At 35.6% G+C, this 11,384-nt stretch overlaps 1 protein-coding gene and 1 long non-coding RNA gene across 10 annotated transcripts; both read left to right on the forward strand.

Moving 5' to 3' along the window:
- The first annotated feature begins 103 nt into the window (after positions 1–103).
- On the forward strand, positions 104–3,706 carry LOC113749110. The gene is made up of 5 exons (XM_027292771.1): positions 104–985; positions 1,583–2,044; positions 2,205–2,582; positions 2,661–2,728; positions 3,236–3,706. The coding sequence occupies exons 1-5, from the start codon at positions 317–319 to the stop codon at positions 3,441–3,443; spliced, it is 1,785 nt and encodes a 594-aa protein (XP_027148572.1). The 5' UTR covers positions 104–316; the 3' UTR covers positions 3,444–3,706.
- A 2,343-nt stretch (positions 3,707–6,049) lies between these two features.
- On the forward strand, positions 6,050–9,539 carry LOC113749495. 9 transcript variants are annotated; one of them, XR_003464532.1, is made up of 6 exons: positions 6,050–6,449; positions 6,524–6,618; positions 6,700–6,764; positions 7,605–7,675; positions 8,331–8,404; positions 9,129–9,539. It is a non-coding gene; the product is annotated as an uncharacterized LOC113749495 (long non-coding RNA). The 9 variants fall into 9 exon arrangements; XR_003464535.1 differs by having other exon boundaries at positions 6,726–6,764; XR_003464531.1 differs by having other exon boundaries at positions 6,524–6,614.
- The last annotated feature ends 1,845 nt before the right edge of the window (positions 9,540–11,384 follow it).

Here is an 11,384-nt window from a genome sequence, read left to right on the forward strand (position 1 = left end):
AGAATTACAAAAAGATTCTTAATCCCAAATTCCAACCCTTCTTCAACCCTACTACTTACTACTTAGTAGTAGAATCACACCACAACACACGGTCACACACTACCCAAAATCACTCCAAAACCCCTGCTTCTTCCCGCTCTCTTCTCTTCTCTCTCCAAACCAACCCCCCAACCCAGCCACCCAAAACACAACAAACACACAAGCACCCCATGAACAGTGGAAACAACTGTATTTACACGCACAACACACACTAAAACTACATATTTTACAGGGAAGAAAAAAAAATTAGTGGGTTTGTGAGATATGCAACAGAGGGATGCAGAAAATCTTGAGGAGCCCTTGTTTAGGTATTATTGGAAGCCCCCCAATTTCATCCCTTCATAATTCTCCCTTTTATATAGGGTTTTACAAAAACCCTTTTCTCAAAAACATCCCAGTTCGAAAAATTACGCTAATGCCCTCTACAGCCACCGGTTTCCACCTCCGCGGCGCCACCAGTACTAGGGCTCTCAGCCACCCAGCCGCCGCTGCTGGTAGAAGTAAAGCCCCTCTTCCGCCTTCCACGGCTAGAACCCTGAATGTTCCCCTGTTGGGTAATGGGTGTGGGCTTTGTAAATGTTCGGTTGAGGGTGGTGGGGGAAGTGTTGGGCTGGTGAGGGCTTGGGTGGTGTTAAAGGAGAATTCGAGATGTGGGAACCGGAAGGCGTGGTTTGGGACGGTGGCTGTGGCGGAGAAGGATGGGGGTGCTGTGGTGGAGAGTGGTGAAAAGGGTTTGGAGGCACCGGCGGAGGCTGCTGGTCAGGTGAGGGTTCAGAGGAAGCAGAGGACGGCTGCTGGTGGAGGAAGTGGTGGTGGTGGTGGGCTGCCGTCGCCAGGGAGTCCCGATTTGTTGAGTATTCCGGGGGTTGGACCGAGGAATTTGAGGAAGCTGGTGGAGAAGGGTTTTGATGGTGTTGCTAAGCTTAAGCAGCTGTATAGAGATAAGGTTTTTTCTTTTTTAATAAAATGCTTTTACATCTGCCTTTTTTTAATTTGCTTTGTCCTATCGTCTGGAATGTGGTGTTAATAGCTGTATAGAAACCATAATTAGTGTTGTTTCTTTTGTTCACGTCTTATTCATGAGCAATTTTTAAATGCTTATGCAATCATTTATATTGACTTGTGAATGAAAAGGAGGAAAATGGAAGAACTGGATATATCTGAGAAATGTTTTAAGGGGGCAGTAATTGAAGGAAAGTTATTAGGCATGTTATTAATATTTGTTTTCTCAGGGCTTGCTCGAAACAGTGGTTCTGTTCATGTTGGTTGTACTTTTGTCTGGAAACCTGAGCATATAAGTGTTACAGAAACTCTATGTAGTGTTTTCTTTAATGACAGTGGATGAAGTTTATAATTGCATACAGAAACACCATTTTATGTTGATTACATGAATGAAAGGGAATAAAATGGAGGGACATTTTATCAAAAAGAAACAGTTTAAGTAAATTATGGGTTGTATTTGAGGGAAGTTAAGGAAACTTTTATTCTGCTTAGAGTGTAGGATGTGAATTCTGTCATTAACTTGATTTTGATTGTCATACAGTTTTGTGGGAAATCCAGTCAAACAATGGTTGAGTACTTACAAAGTTCAGTGGGGATCATCCATAGAAACCATGCTGAAAGCATAACCACATACATTAAGGAGAGTGTGGATGAAGAGTTAAAGGATGATGACACTGAAGTTAAGCTAGCCCCAAAAAAGCGTTTAACATTTTGTGTTGAAGGGAATATTAGTGTTGGGAAGACAACGTTCCTGCACAGAATAGCTCATGAAACGCTTGAGCTCAGGGACCTTGTGGAGATTGTTCCTGAACCCATTGATAAGTGGCAGAATGTTGGGCCAGATCACTTCAATATATTGGACGCATTTTATGCTGAGCCACACAGGTATGCCTATACTTTCCAGAACTACGTGTTTGTCACTAGAGTTATGCAGGAGAGAGAATCTTCTGGTGGTATCAAGCCTCTCAGATTGATGGAAAGAAGTGTTTTCAGTGATAGAATGGTGGGTATTCTCTTCTTAAGTATTTCATGTTTTATTAGTGTTTAAGCTTGTTAACTATAAGCTTCTACTTGCATTTTTTAATTGGTATTGTGGACACTGGATTTGAAAGGATATGAAACTTAATGAGGTTTAACAAGTTTTATTCATCCTCTTGGTTTAGGTGTTTGTCAGAGCCGTTCATGAAGCAAAATGGATGAATGAGATGGAAATTAGCATTTATGACTCATGGTTTGATCCTGTTGTTTCTTGTTTGCCTGGGCTTATCCCCGATGGGTTCATCTACCTTAGGGCAAGCCCTGATACTTGCCACAAAAGAATGTTGTTACGTAAAAGAGAAGAGGAAGGTGGGGTCTCTCTAGATTACATGCGTGACTTGCATGAAAAGCACGAGAGTTGGCTTTTCCCATTCCAAAGTGGAAATCATGGTGTGCTTTCTGTTAGTGAGATTCCCCAGCGGTTTGACTCTTCTCTACCTCCAGATATTAGAGACCGTGTGTTTCATTTGGAAGGTGATCATATGCACTCAAGCATTCAGAAGGTAACTTTCTTCAGACTTTATTCTTTTCGATAAATATGATGTTTGCATTTCTTACTTGGATCTGTTGGCAATGAACAGATTCCAGCTCTGGTCCTTGATTGTGAGCCAAACATTGATTTTAGCAAAGATGTCGAAGCAAAGAGGCAGTATGTTCCATGTTCCCTCTCTGTTTAGTAATTATTTTGGGCTGTTTATTTGCTGTTGACAATCACTATCTGCCAGAATGTGTTGATATTCACTAAGAAATGCTTAGTCTTGAAATACAGTTTGTACTGGCCATTTTATGAGTTGATTTTATCTGAAGTCGACAGTTTGTGCTTAGCAGACTTTTCTGGTTTTCACCATGATGACAACTTGTTTGACACAGATGCTAGAGAAAGAAAAATGAATCTTACAAGTTTGAGTGTTTCTTGCCTTTTTTGTTATTTGAGGTCTTAGTTTTGGAATTTTCCATTTTTGTGGTTTCGTTTTTGATACTTCCTCTTGCTCTTTTAGTTTCTAATATTTCTTGTTCTTGCTTCTTAATAGATGCAATTGATGCTTTTATCCTTTATTTCCCTTTTTGTGCTTTAGCGTGCATCTTATATTTCCTTATTTCCTGGTTGTGTGATCATTCAATTTCATCTGCCTTATGTGATCTATGCTGTACTCAGTTACGCACGTCAAGTTGCAGAGTTCTTTGAATTTGTGAAGAAAGGGAAAGAAGATTCACCCGTCAGTGAAGATGCATCGAAGGGTAATCAGCCACAGGTATTGCTGCCTCATCAAAGAGGATTATGGGTACCAGATGGAAAGTATTTCCCTGAGTCACCACTGAAGTCCTTGGATTTCAGAAAAGCAATGCCATTAACGTCTCCATAGTGAACTTGTTTGACCTTGGTGATTTTAGTAGGGTTTCTGTCTTTCAACCGTCTCAAAGACTGTATGTAGTTCCTGTGCTTGTAAAAAGATGAATTAACCCCTAAAACTTCAGCGGTTAGAGTTTGTAGAGCTAGTTGGGAGGCTAGTGGATGCTTGTAGTATGCTTTTAATGTAGATTCATTTCTTGTGAAGGTGAAAATGTTCTTGAATTATTGCTTTTTATGTATGAGAATGAGAGACGGTCTCAATGTCATTTCCAGTCACCTGCATTTCTGCATTTGAATTATTGCTTTTTACGGACGAATTGGCTTTTTAAAAGCCTTAATATCTGCATCTGGATCTACTTAAAATCTCGATATTTTCTTGAGAATAAAATGAGAAACTATAAAGGAAAGAGGAAAATTCAAAATTAAAAGAATTGAAAGGCTAAAAAAATTATATTTTAGGAAAGTGATATAAATATTTTTTTAATCATTTAAGAAGAAGATAGATCTCTGTAATTTTTTTTTAAATTTCAATCATTAAGGTGAAAATTTTTGTGGGAAAGAGGAAGAATTAAATAAAGAAAAAAGAGAAAAATAAATAAAAGAAAGGAAAACAAAGTAAATGAAAAGTCAAAATAATGCAAGGGTAATTTTGTTCTAAAGGGGTTAAGTGAGCAAAATTAAAGGTTAGAGGGTAAACTGAGAAATGAGGTATTCTTTAAGGGGATAAAATGTGATTAACCCTAAAGAAAATTGTATGCATTTTTTTTTAATGTAAGTGGGAGGATTTGAATTCGGTATCTCTCACTTATACTCTTTCTTTCGAACCACCCAGTCCATTCTTCTTCCAAATCTTATGCGTTAATCAAATTAGATGTTACAACTTGTATAATAAATTGTATATTGAATATCTTGTATTATAATGAATTGTAGTCCAACGGTTGATAGCGGTTCTCTACATGAATACCTTTATTAATTAATTAATTAATTTTTTTTGTTTTTTGGTCGTGAACTTAATTAAATGTACATCAAACTACAACCACAAGTACTCAATGGATGTACTAACGTGTCTTTTTGTCCGAAGGTACTAACACCCATCCGAACAAATGCTCTTGACTGGATTTGATTTTCAGTAGCAGAACAATGATCTATTCCTTGTTTTAATCTGTTTTTGTTTTAAAAAAAATTTAATTTTGGACAAGTCAAATTAGCCGCAGCCCGATGAATTAACGGTTGAGGATTCGTAATGTTACTATAGAAGGTAACTAAATGAGGATTTTTATTGGAGACCGAATATGTCTTAAAAGTATTATCCCGAGCCAATAATTGACTCTTACGAATGCAATTGTTTTGCCTCTTGTCTTGGATCTTCAAGTGCTATCATTGGTAACAGAGTTCAGCAATTTACTCTTAAGGGCTAAAATTCCTTTATTTCCGCTTTTAGAGCTTAAATGCTGTCATTTGTAATTGTTGAGTTGTAAACTTGTTAATTTCATGATAAAGTGCATTTTTATCTAAAACCCTTTATTACCCTTCACATCTTTACATACTGCCATCTGAAAACGTGTTTTAACACTTAGATATAGATGATAAAAGTGAATTGAGATTGTTAGTACCTAAGCATGCATAGCAGAAGCATATACGACGAGTATAAAAATACGTAGGAGAAGAGAAATTTATTCCAATAACATAAATAATAACCACATCCGACTCTCATATTAAAATCGGCATAAATTCTAGGCATAATTACCTTTACAAACACCAAGACTCTCACTAATTTTTCATAACTTTCGTCTCACTCTTCTCACATAACTAAACACCTTCCACACTGCACATGGTACTTAGTAGGAAATTACTGTATACTAAGACAAAAAATTACCAAATAATTGCTCTATAGCTTAAACAATTAAACTACCAAAATTTGACTGTACTTCTAATTTAGAAATAAAAAAACAACTACTACCAAGAAGTTTGGTTTAATTATGTTACAGAGATTGTTTAAGATTTCACCAACTACCCCCCGGCCCGGCCCTACGTTCTTTGCTATGATGCCATTGCAATCACAGTTGGAAGATAAATTCTTCAATCTTACATAGAAAGTCACTCGTATTAGTTTATTTTCAAACATTCTTTAAAACAATCATTTAAGCAACTTTAATCACATAATAACTAATCCTCCATTTAATCATTTAATAACCCCCACCCCATCTTCTATCTCTCTCTCTCTCTCTCTCTCACACACACACACACACACACACTTTTTGTGCTTTACAAGGGCATGTGTTGCATTCTCATATTGGTCCGACCTCATATTTCACTTATTAGTTTATTATCTACCTATATAGTAAAAGCGCGAATGGGGTTGTCAAGTGTGGTGGTTTTGTGCTGACGTGGCTGGTTTTTATTGGCTGAAATTTGGTCGTCAATCACGTGGGACTCGCGTGCCAAAAATTTTGTTTTAGGGCTTCCTTGGTTTCTTTCCCCTCATTCGTCTCCGCTGCTTCGTTGCTCTCCAGAGCTCCTCTCTTCTCCCCTTCCATTTTTCTTTTCTTTTCTTTATTCCTTTATTCCTTTTCGTTGTTTTTTATTCGGTCCTTTTTTCTCTGTTTTTCCTTTCCCGTTTCCCCCCTCCTACCTTTTCCCTTTCCTCTGTTTCCTTTTTTTTTCAATTATATGATTCTAACTGATTTTTTTCCCTTGTTAGAGTTGGTCTGGATATGAAGCTCCTAAACGCATGAGACTCTGGCAGCTTCATCCACGAAGCTACTTGTATATGTGGAGAATCAGAGTCCGAGAGACGAGCATACCAGTACCGGTTTTTGGTGCCAAGCTCCGACAACAAAACCTGCTGCTGCCCGGAGTAGACCAGAAATTCGTTTTCTTGGATACCTGAACAAGCATGCGAACTTTGGTTATTCATCTTCACTTTCACTTTCCTTTCATCGGAAAACCATTCACCCCATTTCTTCTGTCCCTGCTCTGTCAGATCCATAACAAATGGTCTATGTGTTGAAGCCTTAAGGTTCGATTCCTCAACCTATCCATTTAACTTAACTCTTTCATTTTTATAGTAAAATGTCGTAAGACTTACTTCAGGGAAGCAGACAGAGTCCCAGGGGTTCAATCAAAATCTTTCTCAACCACTTTCTCGGAAAAGAGTACTGCGATGGCCTCGGGATTTTCTCTCGTAGGTATTTCAAAATTTTTGCCTTCTTATTTTCTCTTCATCTCTCCAACAGTGGCCTCATTTTTGTGGGTGATTTTTGTCATAGGAATTGTACTTTCTATGGTGTTGTAGGTGGAAAGGTTGAATATTTACTTCGACTCCAGATTCAAGGTAAGTGTTTTCCATGACTTTCCCTTATCTTTATCTCAATTCATTTTTCTCATATGTAAGGTTTTTTTTTTCGTTTTTTCGTATTGCTTTAAGAAGGAATAATTTGACTTCCCTGTAATGTATTGTGCTATTTATGATGTTTTGGTGAGATAATTTTTTTTGTTTTTATTTTGGATTTTTTTGCTGTTGCTGTAATTTAGGAATTTTTTTATAGAGAGTAGTGAAGAAAGGGATGATAATTTTCTGGATGGTTTAGCAAGTCAAAAAAGTTTGATTTTTTTCATACCCTTTTCTAAATAATCAAGAACATTATAATTGTACTTTTTTGGATTGAAATATCTATTTCATAACATTTTGCCGAAGGATTAATAGGGAATGGCTTTGGAAATATGCTTTCAACAATCAATCATATGCATGTAGAAAAATTACTCCACTTTTTTTGTTTGGTTTGAAAAATGAAGTAGTGTATTTTTTAGGTAATATAGGAAGTTTTTTGAAGCAAGACTTATCACTCGAGATATCGCAAGTGAATAGGCGAGAAAGTTGAAGTTTTGATGTTAGAAATCACATTGGGAATGGCGATATATTTGACCAAAAACCATTTATGAAAAAAAAAAATTTTTGCTTCCACTGGACTGGAATGCACTTACTTTTACACTTTTTTTCCTTCATTCTCCCAATTTTTGTCTCCTATGTTTCGGAATTTTTTGTCTAAATGTTTTCTTTTAAGCAGAAAAAGTAGAAATAGCCTTTTGTGTGGGCATATAGGGGTTTAAAAAGTAAATTCACTTTTAGAGTTAAATAAAAAATGAATGGTGTTTGTTAAATTGGTTGGTGCAGAACATGATGAAATTGGGAGGGGCATTGGAAGAGTTAATTCAGTTTGAGGGCATTCTCCAGTTATGATTCTGGTACTTGTGTATTTGCCATACTACCTATCTTTACTGCCTTGAAATTTAGCGGGGTTCTATCTATCTCTATTGATAGCAGTTATTGTTTCTCAACAGTTGAAATGTCTTGCATTTAGCGGCTAGAGCAGCTGATGTTCTATGCTCAAATTTCCCAGCTCTTGTTTAGTTGTTGCTTGGGATTTTCAAAATAACTTAAATTGTCAATTTTCTTGGTTTCTTTTTCATGTCTCTGCCATTGTCGATTTCCAATGGAATTGAACTTATTTCATCTTTTGATGACTTTAGTTTGAAGTTTTTAATTATAGTTTTGAATAAGTTTCAACTAATTGTGGGAAAGGAGGTTAAAGTGGCAAAATTTGTTAGATTGGTTGGTAGATGAACACTTTGGCCACAAATGCTATTATGAAAGGTGTATGTTTACCAAAAACCTATTACTTAGAAGAAAAATATCCCTAGATCTCTTTTCCTTCTTTGACCATATAGTTTTGGATTCATGGGTTGTTCAAATTTTAACACAATGTCTTAGGCTAAAAACTTGGTGATTATTTTTATGTAACATTTTATAGCCTTTTTTTTTCCTATTTGTTTCCATTTTGCATAAGAACAATTTATTTTTGCTTCTATTTATTGTTAACTTTTGGGTTGAATTTTATAGGGGTAATGCTTCGTTTAGTACCAATCAGTCTAAGCCCAAGCTTTGGCCTTTTAGCATGATTCAGCTTTAGACAGGTAAGCTGTTTACACTTTATTTAGAAAAATATCTTTGTCAAATAGATGTGCTTGTATACTAATAATTAGTGGATGTCTGTTGATTGTGTTTCTGTTGATTATGAGAAAATGAGTGCGTTTCTGTTAATTATCTTTTCTGCTATTTAACTTGCGAACCATTTCTCTGTGTCCTTATTTGGCATTAAATTAGATGGATACCGGGCTCTTCATGATGGAATTAGGTATTAAAATTATTGGCATAAAATAAAGCAAATAATGGCCTTCTACTACTTTTAGGTGCTGATTCTAACCTTTTTTCTTTCACCTTTCGTTTTAATATAACCATCTCTATGAATGGAATTTTTTTTTTACAATAGTGTCTATATTGTGTATATAATAATGTAATGGAAAATTGTTCATTTGTAGTTATTGCATGTTTTATATTGTAATTGAAGATTGTTCGTTTATTCTTTGGCTACACTAGCGCAGTATGCCCCAACCTATGAATTGTACAAAATCCTTTGCCCCTTACTTTTGCCTTCAGGGATAATTATATGGAAAAAACTTGTCTGGCATATAGGTAATTGCATAGATAGGCGCTAATGTTGATGTTCCTGTAAGTGGAAAAAAAAAAAGTTAGATTAAAATGGAAGTGACAATCATAAAAGAAAAAAATCTATGATATATTTTTGGAGAATACGGTAATTGTTACTAATATTTAACTGTATGAAGTGGATTTTTGCAGTACCACTCAAGAATGCTTCTACCATTTGATTAACAAAACTATGTGTTTATTTATGTGGGAAGAAGAATCGGCCACCCTTGAAGCTTTATCAAGATCAGAGCCTTGAAGCGTATGACCCTGGATACTAGATTTTGCACTAACTGTGGCTATTTGATCTTTGCATTACCTGCTGTATATGTATATCAGCTCTTGATGCATTATAGCTCATGTGGATGGTGTTATCATAACATTTTTGTTTGGTTTAAAATCTTGTGTAACTGGATGAGTTATTTTGTGCCAAGAGTTTGACCATCCATTTTGCTACTGATGTGTTGAGAGGATAGAATTATGGCCTATATTAATAATCCTCCTCCTTTTTTGGTCAAATGTAATATATCCCACTAAGGTTGATATGTAAGCACAGTTTCTTTTCATTGGATTTCTTGAAGTTACAGTCTAATGAAAACTTTTTTAGTTATTGTACTACAAAGTAATGCGTTTTTCGGTCTTTGGATTATTTTGAAGTGTATGATTCTAATAACAAGGAAAAGGCTTGATGCAATACTACACTGTGCATTTCTTTTTTCTTCTTTTTCTTATGTTCCTTTTTGAGCTGGAGCAGCTTTGATATGTAATGAGAACCTTTGGAATGCAGTCTACTGGTTGTAAGTTTCATAAATGTAGCCTTTTACATTATCTCATGTACTTGTCTTTCCTTTTACGGGATTCTAGCTGTTGACATGCATCAAATGATCAAGGGCTGAAGTGCATCGAGGCATGTGAACTTTCTTTTTTCTTTTTTTGTGTGTGTTAAGTAGTTGACCATCCCCTATGCTATTGATGTATTGAGAAGATACACCTGCATTAGTAATCTTCCTCCGTTTTTGGTCAAATGTAGTTTATCTCACTACGGTTGATATGTACGCACAATTTCTTTTCCTTTCCGTAGATTTCTTGAAATTACAAGCTAATGAAGCCATTTTGGTTATTGTACTACAAAGTAATGGGTCTTTCTTTGCGGTCTTTGGGTTAATTTGATGCAATTACAAAAATAGTGGATTGGTTGTATCAGAGTCTAAAAATAAGGCCAAGCCTTGCTGCAACACTACACTGCTCTCGGTTTTTTTTTTTTTTGGGCTAGAAAGTCATAGATTTTTGTGTACATAAAAAATATAAGCCAGCATTATACAGTTATATATTATTTCCAAACTAATGACATTGCCATTGCTGTCCAATTAGTCAGCGTAACAAAAATGACTATCATTTAGCAACTAGACTGAAATTGTGCCTCTCTTCATTGCTTAATAAAATAACAAAAAAAATCACACAGATTTGTGTGCACCTTCATGTAACTCTTTATATTGAATATTCCAATTTGAATAATTGAATATTTCTGGGCAAACTTGAAAATTACACCGCGCAGCGCGCGGTGTTCCCCTCCTAGTATATTACAACGCATCAAAGAGGCTACCACCAAAAAAATTTAAAAAAAGGGACAGAGAGAGTGACAAGTGAAAATTAATGGCCGGATTCATATTTCACTAGGAATAACAATGAAACAAGTGACTCAATCAAATCTTCTATTCGAGTTTGAGCCAAACTCGAACTGTTTGAACCATAGTTATTAAATCTGGCCTAAATTAGTGATTCAACTATGTAACTAACTAATGATCCGGTCACTTAGTTTGGGTCACAAGTCTAATCGGAAAAGAAGCAGATTTGTTGATTGGTCAATAACTCGTTGCCTCAACTAGGTTAAATCGGGAATGCAATGGATTTTTGAACAACCGGCAGGATCTTTAGATTTTGTAAGAAAAATATTAGTGGAGTGCTGATAACAAGATTAGAATACAAAACCTGAGCATGTTTTATTAGTGCAGGAAAAGTTTTAATGGAGTGTCAGTTACATCTTTCATTTGTTTTTTTTTTAATGTCTATAGTGTATTCTTGTATTAAAAATTAAGAGAAATTATATTTGAATATATCTTAATGGCCAACCGATTCAATCACCCACCTACTAGTTACACGAATAACCAATTGACTTGCCGCTTCACACTTTCTAGAGTCGATTTTGAACTTTAATAGGTTCAGTTCGAAAGCTTTTATATATATATATATATATATATCCAAAATCTTGTTCAAAAACTCAAATTCTGACTGGATCTTGACCTTGATTTAAGCTTTCTTTCCTTTCTCAAGTTAGCACGAGCTCAAGTTCCTCCAAATTTATTTGAGTCACTTTCGAGCGCATGAATATGTAATTAGTTGATCTTCAAC

This window comes from Coffea eugenioides, chromosome 10 (genome assembly GCF_003713205.1).
Source record: "Coffea eugenioides isolate CCC68of chromosome 10, Ceug_1.0, whole genome shotgun sequence".
Taxonomy (NCBI): domain Eukaryota; kingdom Viridiplantae; phylum Streptophyta; class Magnoliopsida; order Gentianales; family Rubiaceae; genus Coffea; species Coffea eugenioides.

What these genes read in the sequence shown, in the direction of transcription:
- LOC113749110 (XM_027292771.1), top strand. Translation starts at nt 317, where the DNA reads ATGCAGAAAATCTTGAGGAGCCCTTGTTTAGGTATTATTGGAAGCCCC. An exon ending in AGCAGCTGTATAGAGATAAG is followed by an intron (nt 986 to 1,582) that starts GTTTTTTCTTTT and finishes ATTGTCATACAG; the next exon opens with TTTTGTGGGAAATCCAGTCA. An exon ending in TGCACTCAAGCATTCAGAAG is followed by an intron (nt 2,583 to 2,660) that starts GTAACTTTCTTC and finishes GGCAATGAACAG; the next exon opens with ATTCCAGCTCTGGTCCTTGA.